We start from the raw sequence: 18,543 nt of genomic DNA, 5'->3' as shown, positions 1-18,543 counted from the left end.
AAGAGTGGGGTGCTCGTGGGATGGAGCACCCCAGAGGCAGCGTCCTGCAGCGTGTCCGCCGTGCTGGGCTCGCCCCCCGGGGCCGCTGTCCCTCTGTGACCGCCTGGCCCACGTGATCTCCACTGCACTGTCCCCGTCCGGGCTGCGACTCCTCCTGGAATCTCAGGCTGCGGGGCGGGCATGCGGCTGTGGCCGGGAACCCGCGTCCTGCGCTGGCTGAGGGAGCCTGGGTGCTCCCCGGCACCTGCTGGGTGCTGACCCCGGGCCCCGCGCGTCTCCGCTGCTCTGTCCTGTGTGTCCAGGTGACGGCAGGGACGGGCTCTGCCGTCTGCCTCTGTCTGTGACCCTGACACCTAAGCTGCGTGGACGTGGCCTTTCACGCAGAGACACCCTAATTTGGAAACCCATGGCGAGGACCGGGAGAGCTAGCTGGGTGCTGTCGGGTGCAGGATGGCTGGCGGGGTTCCTGCCCCGCTGCTCTCTCCGACCTGTGTAGGGAGATGCCTTCTGATGCCTCCATCTCCTGCAGGACATGGAGACCTGCTGCTTAAGACACAGAGAGGGGCCGCCTGGGGGGCTCCATGGCTCAGGTCGTGATCCCAGGTCCTGGGGTCGAGGCTCCCCGCTCGGACCGGACCCTGGGCCCCACCTGAGCTGTGAACGCGTCGCCCCAGGTCACGGGGTCCTGAGGCCGCAGCCCCCTCCGTCCTGCACCTGCTCGTGCGCCCTGGGGAGTCACGTGGGAGCAGAGGGGGAGCCCCTGAGCCCCTGGGGTGGAGGAAACAGGTGGCGGCGATGGATGGGGAGGGTGATGGGGTTGCTCCAGGGTCTCCAGCCGGGGTCGCGGCACGTGCTGTCGGTGGAAATCTCAGGAGCGCGACCTCCGTGGTTACCCCTCGTTTCCCGGGGCCCTTGGAGGGTGAGCGGGGACTCTGGGGTTCGAGGGAGGCTCAAGGAGGGCCCCGGGGAGCAGGCGCTGCGCTGACTGGTCGGCCCGAGGGCAGACGAGGCCGGCAGGGCCTGGGGGTGTGGAGTCACATCAGCGCAGTGGGGTCCCCGGGAAGAGCCCCGGACCCGTCCCCCGGCCTCCCGGCCGCAGGTACCCCTGGTCCCCCCGCCCTGTCCCTGGTCCCCTCCTACCCCTCCCCCACCGCCGGTCCCCATGGGCGTCCTGCCTCCCGGGATGCATCCGCCTGCGCCCTGCCTCCTGGGATGCACCCACCTGCGCAGCCTCCCGGGATGCATCCGCCTGCACCCTGCCTCCCGGGATGCATCCACCTGTGTCCCACCTCCTGCTGGGAAAGCCGAGCACCTGGCTGCACCTGCGCTGCTCCTTGGGGCGCACCTGTTGGATGTGAGGGAGGGACAGACCCCCGAGGGAGCGCGTGGGGAAGCCCCAAGGTGCGCGCGCCCCTGGCGTCCGTGGCTGCAGACCTGGGAGGGATGAGCGTCCCCGGGGCATCTGCGGTCCTGCCCTTAGGGCCTCAGGACACGCAGGTGACCTGTGCGCAGAGGTGTAGGGCCCCGCAGGTGGTGGGCGGGCGCTCGGTCGACCGCGGTGGTTCCTTACTGAGGCTGAAACGAGCAGGTGCAGGTGTGGGGGGGAGGTGGGGGGCGCACACCTTGGGAGGGAGGAGCGGGGAGGGGGCGTCTCGGAAGGTGATCCTTGTCCTTGAGGTTAGGGCGCGTCTTGAGGCATCCCAGCATCCCCCAGAGGCCATCCCGGGTCAGCTCTGGACCGAATACACCTGTGTGGGGGGCCACAGCCCCTTTCACTGTCTTCGTTAGACTATTCCTAAGTGTTTTTTTTTTTTTAAGACTTTATCTATTAGAGAGAGAGAGAGAGAGAGAGAGCAGGAGGGGGAGCAGAGGGAGGAGCAGCCTCCCCGCGGAGCAGGGACCCCTGGATCCCAGGACCTGGCGTCCTGCCCTGAGCCGAGGGCAGACGCTCCACCGCGGAGCCACCAGGCGTCCCCCCATTTTTGGGCACGTGTTCCTGTCCCTCTGCATCACCCCGTGTGCATCATTGGCCCCTCGGGGTTGCCAGGGGGGGCAGACGTGGGGGAACAGCATCAGGTCCTCGGGGCGCCTGCCCCCAAGCACGGCCTCCAGGCTGCGGCTCGGGCCCTCCCGACCGTCGGGCTCAGTGTTTTCTGGTTCGGAGTCAGGGAGGGTCCTTGGATCGTCTCCGGGGCCCCCCTCACCCGCTGGGGCCGCTGAGCTGCGGGTCCTGACGCCGCTGTGTTGGGCCGCAGGTCGCACGGTCATCTTCACGACCCACCACCTGGACGAGGCGGAGGCGCTCAGCGACCGCGTGGCTGTCCTGCAGCAGGGCCGGCTGCGCTTCTGCGGACCCCCCTCCTGCCTGACCGAAGCCTACGGCCAGGGGCTCCTCCTGACGCTCACCAAGCAGGTAGGGGGCGCGGGGATGGTCGGGGCGCAGGGCAGCACCGGGCCCGGGCCCCAGGGCAGGTGCAGGAAAGGCTGCCCCGGGGCCAGAGAGAAGCAGGATACGGGGACCACAGCGTCCCTGTGGGGGGCTCCTGGTGGTCCGGGGAAGGGGCTCGGCTACAGCAGCTCCCTGGTGGCCCCGGACCAAGGGGCTTGCAGAGTCCCAGGTGCCCAGCGGCCCAGATCTGGGGTGAGCCGGGCGGTTACCCTCTGGGGCCTCAGTGCATCCTGAGCACCGGGGGTGCAGGTGGGGTCAGAAGCCCCCACCCGAGAGAGCGCGGGGTCCTGGCCCAGGTGCTCGGGAGCATTTTCCGACGGGGAGGGCCGGGGAGGGCCCATCGCGCAGGCGGATGCCGCAGGGCCCCTGAGAGGTCGTGCGGGTCGGGGTGCCGGGGTGTGGCCCTGCGTCGGGCTTCCTCTGGCCTGGGCTGAGCATCCCGCTGTCCCGAGGTGTCTCGCTGCCTTGCTGGGGGATCCCGTGTCCCCGGGGACCAGCAGCCTCGCCCCTCCGCATATTTTAAGGGAAAACCTAAGATGTATCCCCGAACGCCTGGGGCCTGTTGGCGCCTGTCATTTCAAGCGTGACGCGGGCGGTGGAGACTGGGCGCTCCGGGACTAAGCCCCCTTCCTTCCTTCTCGGTGTAGCCTTCCGTGCTGGGGGCCGACGACCCGCAGGACCTCGCCCGGGCCACGGCCCTGATACAGAGCCACGTCCCGCACGCCTTCCTCCGCGACAGCCGCCGGGGCGAGCTGGTCTACGGGCTTCCCCGGGACGCGGACCGGGCCCGCTTCGGGGCGCTCTTCCGGGCCCTGGAGCACAACCTGCCCCGCCTGCGGCTCACGGGCTTCGGGATCTCAGACACCACGCTGGAGGAGGTACGGACGGACGGACGGACGGATGGCCGGGCGCCCTGGCTGGGGGGGAGGGAGGCCGTGCACCGCGTGCGAGCCCGTGTGGAGTGTGGACGCCCCGTGAGGCGGGGCCGCTCTTTAAGGGAAGGATGCGTTTTGGGGCTCGAGGCCTTGGGTGCCGTCAGGAGCTGCTAGGGGTGCAGACACCGTCGGTAGCTGGGGGGCCCCGTCCCCTCGCCTGGAGGGACACGCTCAGGGCACAGAAGGTCAAGCTCATGAGCTCTGCTGGCTCTCGGGGGGCCCCACACGGCCCCGGGGCGCTGGGCGGGTGGCGGCACCCTGGGGGTGGTCTCTGCGCAGAGCCAGGCACGTCCTGCCGGAGGAGGTGGCCCCAAACCAAGGGCAAGCTCCGCTGGGGGGCCGTGAGGTCAGCCAGGCCCCCCCACCTGTGAGCTTACCTGGTCATCACTACAGGTTTGCAGATTTTGGGCGAAGATCCGGGGGCGCTGGGGCATCGGGGGCGCCGGCATTTAGGCGTCCGACTCCCGACTGTGGCTCAAGTCACAGTCTCGGGGTGGGGGGGGGACCCAGCCCCGCGGCGGCTCCGTGCTGGGCGTGGGCCCTGCCTCCCTCCGCCTCTGTACCGCCCCCCCCCCCCCCCCGCACCTGCTCTCAAAGCAAAACATAAGAATCCAACGGCGCAAGTTAAGATGTAGAAATCTGGGGAGGATCTGGGCCCCTGTTCCTTTACGGGTCGGGGAGGCGACGGGGCCGAGAGGCCGTCAGGGCCTGAACCCCGGGCCTGTACCCTGGGCCTGTGTAGGGAGGGACGGGGCTGACGGCGCGTCGCCGGGGCGGGTGTGGGCCAGGAGGCGCCACATCCTCGGGGACACCGCGGCCGGGGCGGCCTTTGGTCGTGAGAGGTCGTGAACGTAGGGGGACTCAGCCCGTGCGTGTGGACGGCGTTCGACGCCCCAGACCGTGTCCCCCATGACTGCGCCGAGTCTCGGGGCTCAGAGAGGCCCGTCCCACCCCTGTCAGCGGGTCCCTAACCTCGGCCGCGTGCCCGGGCCTCAGCCCCCCTCCCACCTCGAGGCCCACCCGCCTGGGCCATCCGCGAGCGAGTGGGTGAGCGTGTGGGCTTGGCGCCCTTGCACGACGGCCCGAGCCCGGCCACACCCGCGGGGCTTGTGGATACGCTGGACGGGCGTGAGCAGGGCCCCGGACTCAGCCCCGGTGCAAAGGCCCCGCCTCCCTGCTCCCCGGGTCCTGCTGGTCGTGCCCCCAGGTCGTGCCCCCAACTCGTGCCCCCAGGTCGTGCCCCCAACTCGGGTGAGCAAATGGCCTCATTAGTGAGGTTTGCCCGGTTCCCCCAGGAACTGACCGGAAACTCTCTCCTTCCCTTCACCCCTCCCTCGCTCCGCCCTCCTCCCCTCACCCTGCCTCCCTCCCTCCGTCCCCCCATTACTCCTCCCCCCTCCTCCTCCCTCTTACCCTCACCCCTTCCTCCCTCCTCCCCTAAGCCCTTCTTCCGTCCGTCCTTCCCTCCCTCCCTCCCCTCCCCTCTCCCTTACCCCTCCCCCCCGCCCCCTGCGTCCCTTCTGTCAAACCATCAGGCCTGGCTGCATTTCAGCCACAGCCTTGGACTACGTCAGGGGGACTCTGGAACAGGAAAGGTGTCAGCTCTGCCTCCTACTCCTCTCGCTCCTTCTCTCCGTCAGAACCCTTAAGCCACTCGTCTCCGTCTCCGTCTCCGTCTCCGTCTCCGTCTCCGTCGTAGGCCTTACTGAGTAGAAGCCCGACAGATCAAGGGCCTCAGCTGGGCCACAGCAGGCTTCGAGCGCTGAGCCCGCCTGCAGCTGCTCTGTCACCGTCCGCCGGGGCCCCCACGGCTGCCGCAGGACGCAGGGGCCACCCAGGCCTCGGGCAGCAGGGGCCTTCGCTTCTGACGGGGTTTTTCATGGAGGTAGAAGCTGAGGTCTTTGTAGCTGCTACGCCCGGGTGGCGATGACTCCCCTGTGGGGCGGCCCTCAGAGCCCCGCCTGCATCCCGGGGTCCCGGCGCCGGACACAGGGCCCCGGGGTGGGAATCTGACTCCAGGCCCCGGGACCCACGAGGCTGCGCCCGGTGGGGCTGACGGCAGGGGCTCCGCGCAGCCTGGGGAGCTCCAGCTGGACAGGGTCGCCCAGGAAATGCCCGCGGAGCTGCCCCTGGAGGGGTCCCGGGCTCCTGCCAGCCTCCCGGATGGGGGGATGGGGGACTCCCCTGGGGCCTCCACGCCCCCGACAGCTCTGGGGTCCCTCCTTCCCACACCCCGACTCAGTGACAGCCTGTGCTGGACCCCTGCCCTGGGACCCCCCTGCCCTGGGGAGACACCCGGCCCCGGGGGCCCCTGCTCTGTTTCTATATCTACCTACGTGCCTGCCTGTCTGTATCTATTTGTCTACCTGTCTGTCTGTCTGTTTTTTATCTACTTGTCTATCTGTCTACCTGCCTACGTGCCCTTCTGTGTGTCTGTCTACCTACCTACCTACCTGTCTGTCTGTCTATCTACCTGCCCACCTGTCTGTCTACTAGCCCCTCCTTATCCGTTCATCCCCCGTGGACCCTGGCCCTTGGGCTGCTGCACCGAGTGCTGCAGGGAGCACAGGGAGCACAGGGAGCAGATGCCTCTTCAGTAGAGACTTTTCATTTCCTTTCATTTCCACCCAGAGGTGGGATCGCTGGGTCACGCGGTAATTCTATTTTTAATTTTTCGAGGACGTCCACGCGTGTTCCGGCGTGCCTGCCCGGGTTCCCGTCACCACCCGCAGCGCACGAGGGGGCCTTCCTGCCCACGTCCTTGCCGACGCCTGTGATTTCTTGTCATTTGGGCGACAGGCGTTCGGACGGGGGTGAGGGCGTCTCCTGTGGGTTGGACTCGTATCCCCCTGCTGACGGGGGACGGCGCGTCTCTCCAGGGGTCTGTTGGCCGCCTGCGTGTCTTCCCCTGAGAAATGTCCATTCAGGTCCTCTAACCACTTTTTTAAAGACGATTTATTTATCTGTTTGGGAGAGAGAGAGAGTGGGGGGGGGGGGGGAAGAGAGTCTCCAGCAGACCCGCTGCTGACGAGGGCGATGCCGCGACCCTGAGATCACACCTGAGCCAACATCCAGATGCTTACCTGACTGAGCCACTGGCCGCCCCTGCCCCTTCTTGACTTGGATCGTTCATACTGTTACCGTCGGGCGCAATGTCATCATCTGTCTCCCTCTTACTCGATTTGTGTGATGGATTCACTTAAACGTCAGGAAAAGCGACGTGACCTGCCCTCATGTGGTTTTCCTTTGACTTTGGAAACCGGAGCTGATTGCAGGGAATCCAGAAGATGAGCTGAGATGAGGGTCCTGCAGGAGGCCGGGTGGGTGCGTGGGGTCCTGTGCGTGGCCTGGGGCCCTTCGCCGCCACCCACTCCGGCCTCCCCACTTCCCCCGAACCGCAGGCGGGCAGCCGGGTCTGAGGGGCGTGGTCCGTGCTCCGACGCCTTCCTGGGGTCCCCGCGGGCCGTGCTCCTCTTCCCGGGGTTTACCTGTTGATTTACGGGAGCCAGTGGCAGCGAGCAGGGGAGCGGTAGAGGGAGAAGGAGAGACTCAGGCGGGCTCCACGCTCCGGGGGTCTCGATCCTGGGGCCCCGAGCTCACCACCTGAGCCGAAATCAAGAGGCAGGCGCTCAACCGACTGAGCCCCCCCGGGGGCCCCCAAATAAGTCTTCATCACTGCGCTTGGTGAACGCTGTGCCTGGGCTGCGGTGCCTCCTCCTGGGCCAGGAGCTGGCTGCTGTCGCTGGGCCGGGCTGACAGCAGACTCAAGTGACCATCGGGACGTGGTGCTCCGGAGTCCTCCTCCTCCCCCTCCTCCTCCCCTTCTTCCCCCTCCTCTCCCTCCTCCTCCCCCCCTCCTCCACTCGTGGGTCCTCCTCCTCCTTATCCCCCTCCTCCCCCCTCCTCTCCCTCCCGCTCCTCTTCCCCTCTCCTCCTCCTCATCCCCTTCCTCCCCCTCTTCCTTCTCCACTCTGTATATCACCCCCTCCTCCTCATTGCCCTCCTCCTCCTCATCCCACTCCTCTTCCTCCTCCTCCTCCCCCTCCTCCCCCTCCTCCCCCTCCTCGTCCTCCCCCTTGTCCTCCCCCTCCTCCTCCTCCTCCCCCTCCTCCCCCTCCTCGTCCTCACCCTCCTCCTCCTCCCCCCTCCCCCTCCTCCCCCTCCCCCTCCTCCCCCTCCTCCCCCTCCTCGTCCTCCCCCTTGTCCTCCTCCTCCTCCTCCCCCTCCTCCCCCTCCTCCCCCTCCCCCTCCTCGTCCTCCCCCTTGTCCTCCCCCTCCTCCTCCTCCTCCCCCTCCTCCCCCTCCTCGTCCTCCCCCTCCTCCTCCTCCCCCTCCCCCTCCTCCCCCTCCCCCTCCTCCCCCTCCTCCCCCTCCTCGTCCTCCCCCTTGTCCTCCTCCTCCTCCTCCACTCCATACATCCCCCTCCTCCTCCTCCGCTGGCCCGGCTTCTCTCAGGACCGGCCATGGAAGCTTCCCCTGGGCAAGTGCCGACCTTCCCCTGTGTACAAACACGCCCACCGCTCGCGGCAGCTCCGTTCCGTGTCTTACTCTTACATTTATCATAGAGGAAGCTAAGTCGGAAGCAGAATCCTTTTCCCCAGGTGGTGCGCTGGCGCCCCGGGGCAACAGTCCTCAGTTGCCATCATGGCTGGTGCTGGTGGTCTTGAGGTTTGCATCTCTTCCCGGGGTTGCTGGGAGTCAGCCAGGGGCTACCTTCGAGTACAAGTAGCCTGACCAGAGCTGATGAGACCTCGAGGCCCTTTACTCCGTAGGACGTGGGGTTTCTCTCCGGACTCCGTCCCACGCTCGTCATGTGGGATGAGATCGTGCGCCCCTTGCCCCACAGGCTTGCTTGCCAGCTCCCTGCAGGCTGGAGGCTCCTCAAGGCACCCGCAGACAGTCTGTACTTGTGCATTTATCTTCTTAGGTTGGCAGAGTCGGAGGGTGCGGTCTGCACAACCAAGGGGGAGGTTTTACTGTGTGCAAGCCTCTCCCGCTGAACTTGCGCGGCTCATCGTGGCTCGCCTGCTCCCGAGACTGCAGCCGGTGCTCTGGGCGCTGGGTCCCGAGCCTGCAGGTGCAGAGCTGGCCGGGTCTGGGCAGGGAGCCCGCCCTTGTGCCCGGTGCCCGGCCTTTCCCACGGCGGAGGCTGCTGCAGGCTCAAGCACACCAAGCACAGCCCCGTGCACACGCCCTCAGGTCCCCTGGGCCCGGGAGACCTCAGGTGTGGCTCTCGGCTTGGATCGCCGCCCTGGCTCAGGTGGCTTCTCACCTCTCGCTGTCCTGGGATGTGAACACACGAAAGCTGCACTCCTGCTTCCAGCACCAACTAAGGGGGACCTCAAGCCGTGGCTGGAACCAACCGCTGCGGGCGCCTGGGCTGCCCGTGGGAGCCGTGTCGGGGAGATCCTTACGCGAGGCTTCCCACCCGTGCTGGACCAGCTGAGACCAGTTTCTGGGCTCAGGTCCGACTTCCCGAGAGGCTGCGGAGGCCACAGACGCGGGTTGCGCTGGACGCACGCTGCTCGCGGCACCTCTGTCCGCCTGCCCGCTCCTGCCCTCGGTTGGCCCAGCGTCCGGCCTCAGTGCCCGCGGGCCCGTGTCAGTGCTCCCCCGTCTGTGGAGCCGGGGGCGGCCTACGACCCGCAGCCGAGGGCCAGGCCGGTGCCGGGAAAGCCACTGAGGCCCGGGTGTGCGTGTGCTGTAGGCTGTCCTGGGGGCCTCTCCGCGTAGCTGACGCCAGGAGCACCAGCACATTGTGCACACGAGTCTGGATAACAGGAAACCTCCTTTTTCATTTTCCAAAAGGTGTTCCTGACGCTGCTGCAAGGTCCCAAGAAGCCGTCGGCGGCCGAGCGGGCGCGGCGGGACCAGAGGCCCCCAGAGCGGGCCCGGGGCTCCTGTAAGTACGCGGCGTTGCTTGCGCTGTAAGCACGGGGCACACGCGCCCGCATCCTTCCCCGGAACCCCTCGGTGGAAGGGGCCCGGACGGCGCGACCGGGAGGCAGGGCCCGTGCAGACGCAGAAGCCCGCAGCTCTCGTCCAGCCTCATACAAGACGTGGCTGTGTCGAGGGGCAGCTCACTCTCAGCCTCAGAACCGAGTTCACTGTAGTAGCGGTTTGTCCGCACGTAAAATCGGAGTCATGACAGCCGCTCCTCTTGTCCCCGCTCGCTCCCAACGGTTGATCCAGCCTCATTCTCGGGGTGCCGAGGGGGAGTGGGTTCCCGTGGAGAGAAGCCCAGGCAGGAGCTTCGCCTTCTTGGAGCTTCCATCCCCCCCCCGGAGCTCAGTGTGGACCTGAGGCACCTGCGTTGCATAGACACCGACGTCGGGCCAACCCCAGGCTCGGCCTCTGGCTGAGTGGCCGCAGCGCCAGCGGATCGGGTGTTGGTAATGGGCAGTGGCGCGCCCCGGGTGGGCCAGGGGACCCGCCTCCCCCCTGGAGACCCCAGTCCGCCAGCAGCACGGAGGCAGGGATAAGTAGCGGCAGCTGAATGCGTCAGAGCCCATATCGGGGGTTCTCGGTGCCCCACGCTCACCAGCAGCACGTGACAGTTGTTTGCCCACGTCCCAGGGCCAAAGAAACCCCAAACCCCAGCAAACCTGAGGCATTGCACCTGCTATGTGGGGGTTTCTCATCGTGGCTTAAAATCCTTTTTAAGATTATTTATATAGGGGATCCCCGGGTGGCTCAGCGGTTTAGCGCCTGCCTTTGCCCCACGATCCTGGACACCCGGGATCGAGTCCCACGTCGGGCTCCCTGCATGGAGCCTGCTTCTCCCTCCTCCTGTGTCTCTGCCTCTCTCTCTCTGCGTCTATCATAAATCAATCAATCATCAATCAATCTTTTTTTTTTTTTAAAGATTTATTTATGTATTTGTCGGAGAGAGCGCAGAGCTAGCCAGAGAGTGGGCAGGACAGGGGAGGCAGTGAGCGGGAGCCGGGCGGGACTCGAACCAGGACCCCGAGACCACGGCCTGAGCCAAAGGCCCTCTGAGCCCCCGGTGCCCCCCTCGCTGCGGTTTTAATCGCTGTTCCCCGATGACCCGCGGCGTCGGGCTTCTCTCTCGTTTGAGCAGTTTTATTGAGATAGGATCCATCCACCTCACAGCTCGCCCATTTAAAGCGTCCAGCGTGGCGGCTTGTGGCTTGTTCGGAGTTGTGCGGCCGTCCCCCCCCCCCCGTTGATTTTAGGACAATCTTTGTGGTCCCAAAAAAAAAACAGGGCATCAGCTTAGCCATCCGCTCCCATCCTCCCGGGTGACTGTGACCTGCCGCCCGTCTCCACAGATTTGCCTCTTCCGGGCACCACACGTAAACGGGATCATGTAACACGTGGGCCTTTTTGACTGTTTTTTTTTTTTTCCACGTAGCATCGTGTTTTCAAGGGTCACGCATGTAGCGTGTGTTCGTTCTTTGGATTTGCAAACGGTCTTCGTCTGTATGGATAGATCACGATTTGCTTATCGGTTCATTTGGCCGGTTTCCGGTTACGAAGGCGCCGCTGTGAACGTTTGCATGCAAGCTTGCTTTTTTTTTTTTTTTTTTTTTTTTAAGGGTTTTATTGATTTGACAGAGAAGGAGAGAGGGAGTTGAGGGAGGAGCAGAGGGAGAGGGACAAGCAGGCTCCAGGCCCAGCACGGCGGCCGGCGCAGGGCTCGATCCCACGACCGTGAGGTCATGACCTGAGCTGAAATCAAGAGTCGGAGGCTTAACCGACGGACCCCGGCGCCCCTGTGTGCAGGCTTTTGCAGGCGCGTGTCTCCTGGGGTAGGTGCCAAGGAGGGGAACGGCTGGCTCGTGCGTTTACCCCGCGTGACGGACCTGCGCTCTGCACCTGCGGGTGGGATGTGGGCTCCTGTTCTGTGCTGGCACCAGCGCCTGAGGTCGCTAGCGGGGGCCGAGGCGTGTCGGGGTGCGGGCGCCAGCTCCTGCCGTTGGACTTGCGGCCCCCAGTGGCCCAGGCCGCCGAGCACCTTTTCCTGAGCTCACCGGCGTCCGCATCCTCTTGGGAGAAACGTCTCTTCCGCTCCCTTACCCGGTTCTAGGACTCGGCTGACTTGGCCTCTGAGGTTGCCAGAGTCTTCTCTTACGTGAGAACTGTGGTCCTACCCGTGGGCCTTTCAGAGATGCCTTCTGTGACGTTGTGGAAGTTTCTGTTTCTGGTTGATGGGAGGGTTTATTGTGACACGCGGAGAGCAGTAGCCGGATGCTTTCCTGCACCTGTTGAGACGGTCGTGTGGTTTTCTTGGCCTTATTTATTGATGTGATGTAGGAATTGATTTTTAGTTGCTAAAGCAGCATTTCACTGGCAACTCAGGCAAATCCCACTTGGTTTCATGGTATATGATTCTTTTTTTTTTAAATATTCAATTTATTTATTCATGAGAGACCCAGAGAGAGAGGCAGAGACACAGGCAGAGGGAGAAGCAGGCTCCATGCAGGGAGCCCGACGTGGGACTCGATCCCAGGACCCCAGGGTCACGCCTTGGGCCCAAGGCAGATGCCCAACCGCTGAGCCACCCGGGCGTCCCTATACGATTCTTTTAATAGACTGATAGATAGGAGTGGGGGGTATTTTTTGGGGGAGGTTGAGTCTGTATTTGTAACAAGCATTGGCCTGTGGCCTGTCGTGTTTTACATGTTGATGTCTTTGCCTGGGATTCCTATCCCGGTGTTGCCCCATAGGATGAGTTGGAAAGTGTTTCCTCCTCCTCCTCCTAGTTTTTGCAAGTGTTTGTGAAGAATTCATTCTTCAAATGTTTGGTGGAATTCACCAGTGAAGCCATCTGAGTCTGAATTTTGTTTGTGGGTGTTTCTTTCTTTTTTTTTCTTTTCTTTTCTTTTATTATTTTATTTTATTTATTTTATTATTTTACTTTATTTTATATTTATATTTATTTATTTATAATTTATTTATTTATTTATTTATTTATTTATTTACTTATTTATTTATTTATCTTTTATTGGTGTTCAGTTTGCCAACATATAGAATAACACCCAGTGCTCATCAATAATTTTATGCATTTATTTGTGAGCAAGCGAGCGAGCATGGGGGTGAGGTGGGGTGGGGATGAGCAAAGGGAGCAGCAGAGACCCCCACTCAGGGCTTGACCTCAGGACCCGGAAGCATGACCTGACTTGAAGGCAGATGTTTAACCAGCTGAGCCACGCAGGTGCCCCAAGATCTTTCTTTTATACCAGTGTTTACAGCTGTAGATTCCCCTCTACACACCCCTTCCACGGGTCCCTTAGTTTTGGGATCTTGTTATCTTCAGTTTTATTAATTTATGGATATTTACTAACTTCCCCTTTGGTTTCTTGTTTGATTGTTTATTTAAGATTATGTTTTATTTTTTTATTATTTATTTATTTATTATTTATTTATTTAATTTATGTTTTTAATTTAAAAACTGTGTTTTTTTAAAAGTGTTTCTTTAATTTATTTTTTATTTATTTTTTTAATTTAAAAACTGTGTTTGTTTAATTTATTTTTTTATTTTATTTTTTTATCTATTTTTTTAATTTAAAAAGTGTGTGTTGTTTAACTCCCCTCCACACCCATGGTGGGCCTCGAACCTCTTACCCCCCACGAGATCCAGAGTTGCCTGCTTTTCCAGCTGAGCCAGCCTGGTGCCTCTGAGTTTATGTTTTTCAATCTCCACGTGTTTACGGGTTTCCCAGATTTCTTTTTTCAGTAAAGTCCAATATCGTTCTACGGGGACCAGAGGGGGAAATGCTGTATGCTTTTAAGCCTTTTTTTATTTATTGAGGCTAGTTTTGCAGGCCAGCATATGGCCCATCTAGATGTCCCAGGGCCCTTCAGTTGCCTGAATCACCCTCGGTCTGGTCTCTCCCTGGCGGGAGGCCTGTGGCCAAGAAGCTCCGTGGTCTGGCTCCCTGCTGTGTCTCCCTGACCCTTTAGTCTGTGCTCAGGCTGCATCTGAGGAACCGCTTCCTGGGAACTTCAGGGAACTTCCTCGGACGCTGGTAGTGCTCCTCCATTAGCTCAAATCCAGGTCCTTTTGAGATAATTGCTTCTGTTTGTGGTTCTGCAGAGAGGGTGGGGGGCAGAGGAGACCACCCCACGACGCTTCCTAGAAGCCCTCTGGTTTGGTCGAATAGCTCTGTGAGATACGTTCACAATTTTCATTCTAGTTTTTTTTTTTTTTTTTTTTTTATGTAGAAGGTTTATTAGTGCAAGAGAATGCCAAATGGTTGATAAATAAATGAGTGAATTGTTAATATTTATTTACCCATTCACCTATTTACCGGGATACAACATGCATGATGGGAATTTCACTGTCTTGAGGTGCACAGTTGCGGCGTCAAGTACATTCACGTTATTTCGCGGCCATGACCGCCATCCGTCTCCAGGGCTCCTTTGCCTTCTCCAACCAAGACTGCACAGTGGTCACCAGCTCCCCTTCCCCCGCCCAGCCCCTGGGGCCCCATCCTCCTTCCGGTCTGTATGAACTCCACTCTTCCGGACCCCTCGGACGGTATCCGTCCTCTTGTGGTTGGCTTAGTTCAACCAGCTTAATGACTTCAAGATTCATCCTCCGTGTGGCCGGTGTCAGAATTCCTCAGATGCATGAGGCAGAGAATGTGGGAAGGGTCCCAGAGTTTGCAGCCTCTCCTGGAGCCGCCGTCCCTGAATTTCCAAGTGGTCACCAGCCTGGAAGCTCTCTGAACCCCATCCTTCCGGGTTTTCATGGGGCCTTTATGACGCGGGCACGATTAAATCATTGCCTATTGGTGATTGATTCGACCCCCAGCCCCCCTCTGGTCCCTGGCAGTCGAGGGGAAGAGAATGAACGTTCCAGCCCTGCATGTAGGTGGTGGTTCCCCTGGCCCTTAGCTGGCTTCTCAGTCACCTCTGTAAGCTCATTAACACGACGACACGCCCTTGCTCTAATCATCTCGGAAAACCCACAGGTCCTAGGAGCTTTGCAAGAAGCAAAGAGCAGATGAACATTCCTTGTGATGAATCGCCGCGAGGCACCACCAACCCGTGCTGTCATCCAGCTTGTTGGCAGAACTCAGTTCCTTGTGGTTTCAGGACTGAGGTCCACACGGGCCGGCTGGTGGGCTGTTGGGTTTGCTCTCAAGGTCCTACGGGGCATCCTGGAATCTTAGCCACGTGGTCCCCTCACAACAGGACGTGTTTCTTCTACAATGTCCCGTGGAAAAATCCCCATTTTGATCAACTTAACAAATTAGAGACTAGATCCACCAAAGCTCTTCACCTTTCCTTCTGAACGCTGTGATCCAGTCGTAAGAGTGACAGTCGGGTGTTCGAGGACTTACCCACGCTTGAGGGGAGGGGATTGGGACCTTCCACGAAGTAGGAGTGACTGGGGCTGGTTTAGACTTCTCCCTACCAAAAATTACTACAATACGTTCAGTTCCCCTTCATGCTTATCAGCCAGGTGAGTTTCTTGTTTTACGACACGGTTGTCGCTTACCTGTGCTCACGAATGTTCTATTTTTGAAGAACGGTGCTTTACATTTGTTTCGCTGACTTCCATCGGATCCCAAATGGCGTATTTCTTGGTCGCACAATCAGACGCCTTCTTCCATGGCACACACCTGTGTCACCACCTCCTGGGTCAAGGTAGGACGTCCCAGCGCCTGGCCCAGCCCCGCTGCCCTCTCCAAGTCAGACCCCGGCCCCGTGGTGATGCTCTCACCTTCCAGTGATCGTGCGTTTTATTGAATGTCGTATAAACGGCGTCATCGTGTTTGCGCAGGAGTCTGTGTTTTTTTCTTATATCCTGTCCCTCAGATCCATCTATGTTATTGCTGTGTCATTTCTCCTTAGTCATGTTCTGCTGAACATACACTTGCTCCCTCTTGCACCGAGTGTGTATAGACTGTACTTCGACTGTGCATACACGTTACTTTCTCTTTTTATTATTAGCATTTTACCTAAAGGGTTTGGTTTTGCCTCTGAGCATTCATTTATTTTTAAGGCACATTAGTTAATGACTTTCTCATGTAAGAGCGAATTTAAAGAAAATATGATTATGTTCTCATAAACATTTTGTCATCATTGAGAACTCAGGGTGATTTACACGGGAAGTGCAATGCCTACATACATCCTCTTCATTATGGTTATGCACCTGTTTCCCCAAAAAATGATAATTTCATGTTCTGAGTTTGGGGAACATTATGAAAATCCATGCAAATATGTTAGAAATAAAACATGTGCCAAAGAAGCTAATGTTATGTGAAAAAAAAAAGGTACTTTAAATCTAAAAAAGAACCCCAAGGGAAGGAACATTATAGTGTCTTCTATTACCGTTGTAAAATATGATATAAAAAATGCAATTTTATTTATCATTCAAATTACAAATTATGGAACTGGAAAATACATCATTAAAAAATCTATTTAAGTGTTTCATTACTAAAAAAAGATGTGAGACTAGGAGGCATTAAGACAAATTTGGTATGAGATTTCCTTGCATTTGTCAATTTTATTGTATTCTGAAATCCTCCCATGAAGCTCCACAGGAGGCATCCACCTAAGTGAAATTTATATAAAATAGCAGCTAGAACTTTATCAAAATGCTCAATCAGGATTTGGGAGACAGCGAGTGCCAATGTCTTCTGGGTAAAGTGCTTTCCTGGCTTTTTGGCGACGGCGGCGTGATCCACACTAGAGAGAGGAAGTTTCTAGAATCACTTACGAAGATCTTTCCTCTCCCCTTGGTGCCCTCAGATATTGCTTTTTTGTTAGGATTCCTTTGTGGACACTGAGCTGTAGGAACTTGGCTGATTTGCCCAAACCCTGGCGGCTCCAACAGGAACCCCCCCCCCGCCCCCCCGCAGGCACAGCCCCTGCTCCTGCCCTCTCCCTGAGTCTCTCCCTTTTCTGCAAAGCCCAACGCGTGCTTCTCACGGCGTCTGGAAGAGGCATGAGTAACTGGGCCAGCTCCTTGCATGATCTCACGTCACCACGACGACCTGCAGAATTTGTTAGAGCACAGATGACGGAGCCTCGGCCCCCGACTTTCTGATTTGGTGGTTCCTGGGGGGGGCCCAAGAACCTGCATTTCTCCTAGGCTCCCGGGCCACACTGTGGGTCCAGGCAGCACCCGTTGACACCCTCCGCTGTGGTGGGATAGCCGAAGGAGAATTCTATTTAGATTCACGAATTCTGGGTCTTTCTCCCGATTCTCAGCAGCGCAGGTGTGTTGTGCGCTGAGCTCTGCCCCCCAGATTTGCATGTTGAGCCCCTGGTGCCTCAGCATGTGGAGATACAGGATCTTTGAAAAGGTAATTAGGGTAAAAATGAGGTGATACGAGTGGGTCCTAACCCCGTCTGCCTGGCGTCCCCATAAGAAGGGGAGCGTGGGCAGTGGGGCGGTGAGCCCGATTGGACTCCCAGCCCCCCGAGCGAGATGTCGACGTCTGCGTGCAAGCGGCCAGGCTCGACGGGCAGGACAGTCCGCGTGGGACCACGCGCACCCAAGGGCCCGGTTACTAGACCCTCCGCGCCTACGCCGGCCCCACGTGGGCTTGGGTCACGAGGCCCCGGTCTCAGCTGCCCCGAGCGGTTAGTGACCCTTCGTCCCTATTCCTGGGGCTGGTTTCCTGTCACCCACACGATGCTGTCTGCTTTCTGCCGGGAATCCTGTGCTTCAGCGACCCACGGGTGCAGGCTGCGTAGCAGGTCCTCGGTGACCGTTGGCAGCACCGCCTGCGCCAGCCTGGTGTGCTGCTCCCTGCTCTCGGGGGGCCTCCTGCGCCCTCCCAGCGGCCCTGGCCCCGTAGAGGATCCGGGGAGCCAGGCTGAGGTGTCGTGGGAGGGCTGCGGCTCCCGGGAGTCGTGCTCACAGCTCGTCCTCCAGGAAAACAAACAGCCTAAGAGAACCCGAGGCGCAGGGAGCGGGTCGCTGGAGCTGGAACTGCACCTGCTGCACGCGTCCCCGAGTCCCCGCACCCAGTGCCCGGCCACCACCACGCTCCTCTGCGTGCAGGAGCTGCACCGTCTCAGATTCCTCAGACGGGTGGGATCAAGGAGCATCTCGCATGAGCCATCGTGTCGTCCTAGTGGCAGCAGGTGTCACTTTCCATCCTATTTAAGGCTGAACAACGTTCTGGTCTATAGACGTGCGCACGTGCATGTTCTCTTCATCCATCCACCTGCTGCTGGAGTCGGGGCCCTTGTGTGTGGTACGCGGCCCCGTGGAATGACGGCCCTGGATGGCATCTCCTCGAGGTCCTGATTTCGTTTTTTTTGTTTTTGTTTTTTTTTTGATATATACCTGGAAGAAGGATTTATGGATCATGCGGTAGTTGTTATTTTTTTTTTTAATGATTTTTAAAATTTATTGTGGAGAAAGAGAGTGAGTTCACAAGCAGGGAGAGGGGGTGAGGGAGAGAGAGAATCTCAGGCAGATTCCCTGATGAGGGTGGAGCCCCATGTGGGGCTCGATCCCATGACCCTGAGATCGTGGCCTGAGCCAAAACCAAGAGCTGACGCTCCGCCGACGGAGCCCCTGGTGGTTCTCGTGGAAGGCCCTCCCCAGCCACCGCGCGGCGGCCGCCCCGTTTGCGTTCCCGCCAGTAGTGCAGGAGGCATCGGGCTTCTCCTCATTCCCAACGAAAGCTTCTGCACAGCAAAGGATTTCGTAGGATGAAAAGGAAACCCACGGATTGGGGAAAAAGTATTTGCAAACCATATATCCAATAAGGGGTTCATATCCGAAAAAATCTGAGGAACTCCTCGAACTCAATAGCAGAAAGATAAACAACCCAAATAAAAAACGGGCAAAGTGCGTGAACAGACATTTCCAGAAGAAACACCCAGATGGACAACAGGTGCGGGCAAGATGCTCAACATCAGGTCCTCAGATCCCAGCCACAGCGGGGCCTCACCTCGCCCCTGCCAGGGTGGCCGTCATCAGAGGGAGAAAAAAGAAAAAGAAAACTTGGACGCTCATTAAAAGCGCAGAGTGTTAGGTCCAACTTCGTGACCTTTGGTTCTGAGGCCTACACATCTGCGGGTTGGAACAAGCACCGTGGCCTCCCTGGAGCGGGTGGGCCGTGGCCACCGCTGCGACAGCCCCGGGGACAAGCCCGGCAGCGGGTCGAGCTCAGGGCGGGCGACGCTCGCAGATCTGCCTGCTTCTCGGAGGGTCTGGGTGGA

At 59.6% G+C, this 18,543-nt stretch overlaps 1 protein-coding gene across 1 annotated transcript in view; it reads left to right on the top strand.

Moving 5' to 3' along the window:
* Positions 1-18,543, top strand: part of LOC112925829 (ATP-binding cassette sub-family A member 13-like) — a 140,689-nt gene that overhangs the window by 35,262 nt on the left and 86,884 nt on the right. Inside the window, exons 14-16 of the mRNA XM_072760177.1 lie at positions 2,256-2,413; positions 3,097-3,327; positions 9,193-9,286. Of these exons, the coding sequence (XP_072616278.1) occupies positions 2,256-2,413; positions 3,097-3,327; positions 9,193-9,286 (483 nt within the window). The remainder of the gene's footprint in view (positions 1-2,255; positions 2,414-3,096; positions 3,328-9,192; positions 9,287-18,543) is intronic.

Source organism: Vulpes vulpes, chromosome 5 (assembly GCF_048418805.1).
Source record: "Vulpes vulpes isolate BD-2025 chromosome 5, VulVul3, whole genome shotgun sequence".
Taxonomy (NCBI): domain Eukaryota; kingdom Metazoa; phylum Chordata; class Mammalia; order Carnivora; family Canidae; genus Vulpes; species Vulpes vulpes.
The sequence above is the reverse complement of the archived record's forward strand: the minus strand, read 5'-3'. Positions and strand labels throughout refer to the sequence as shown.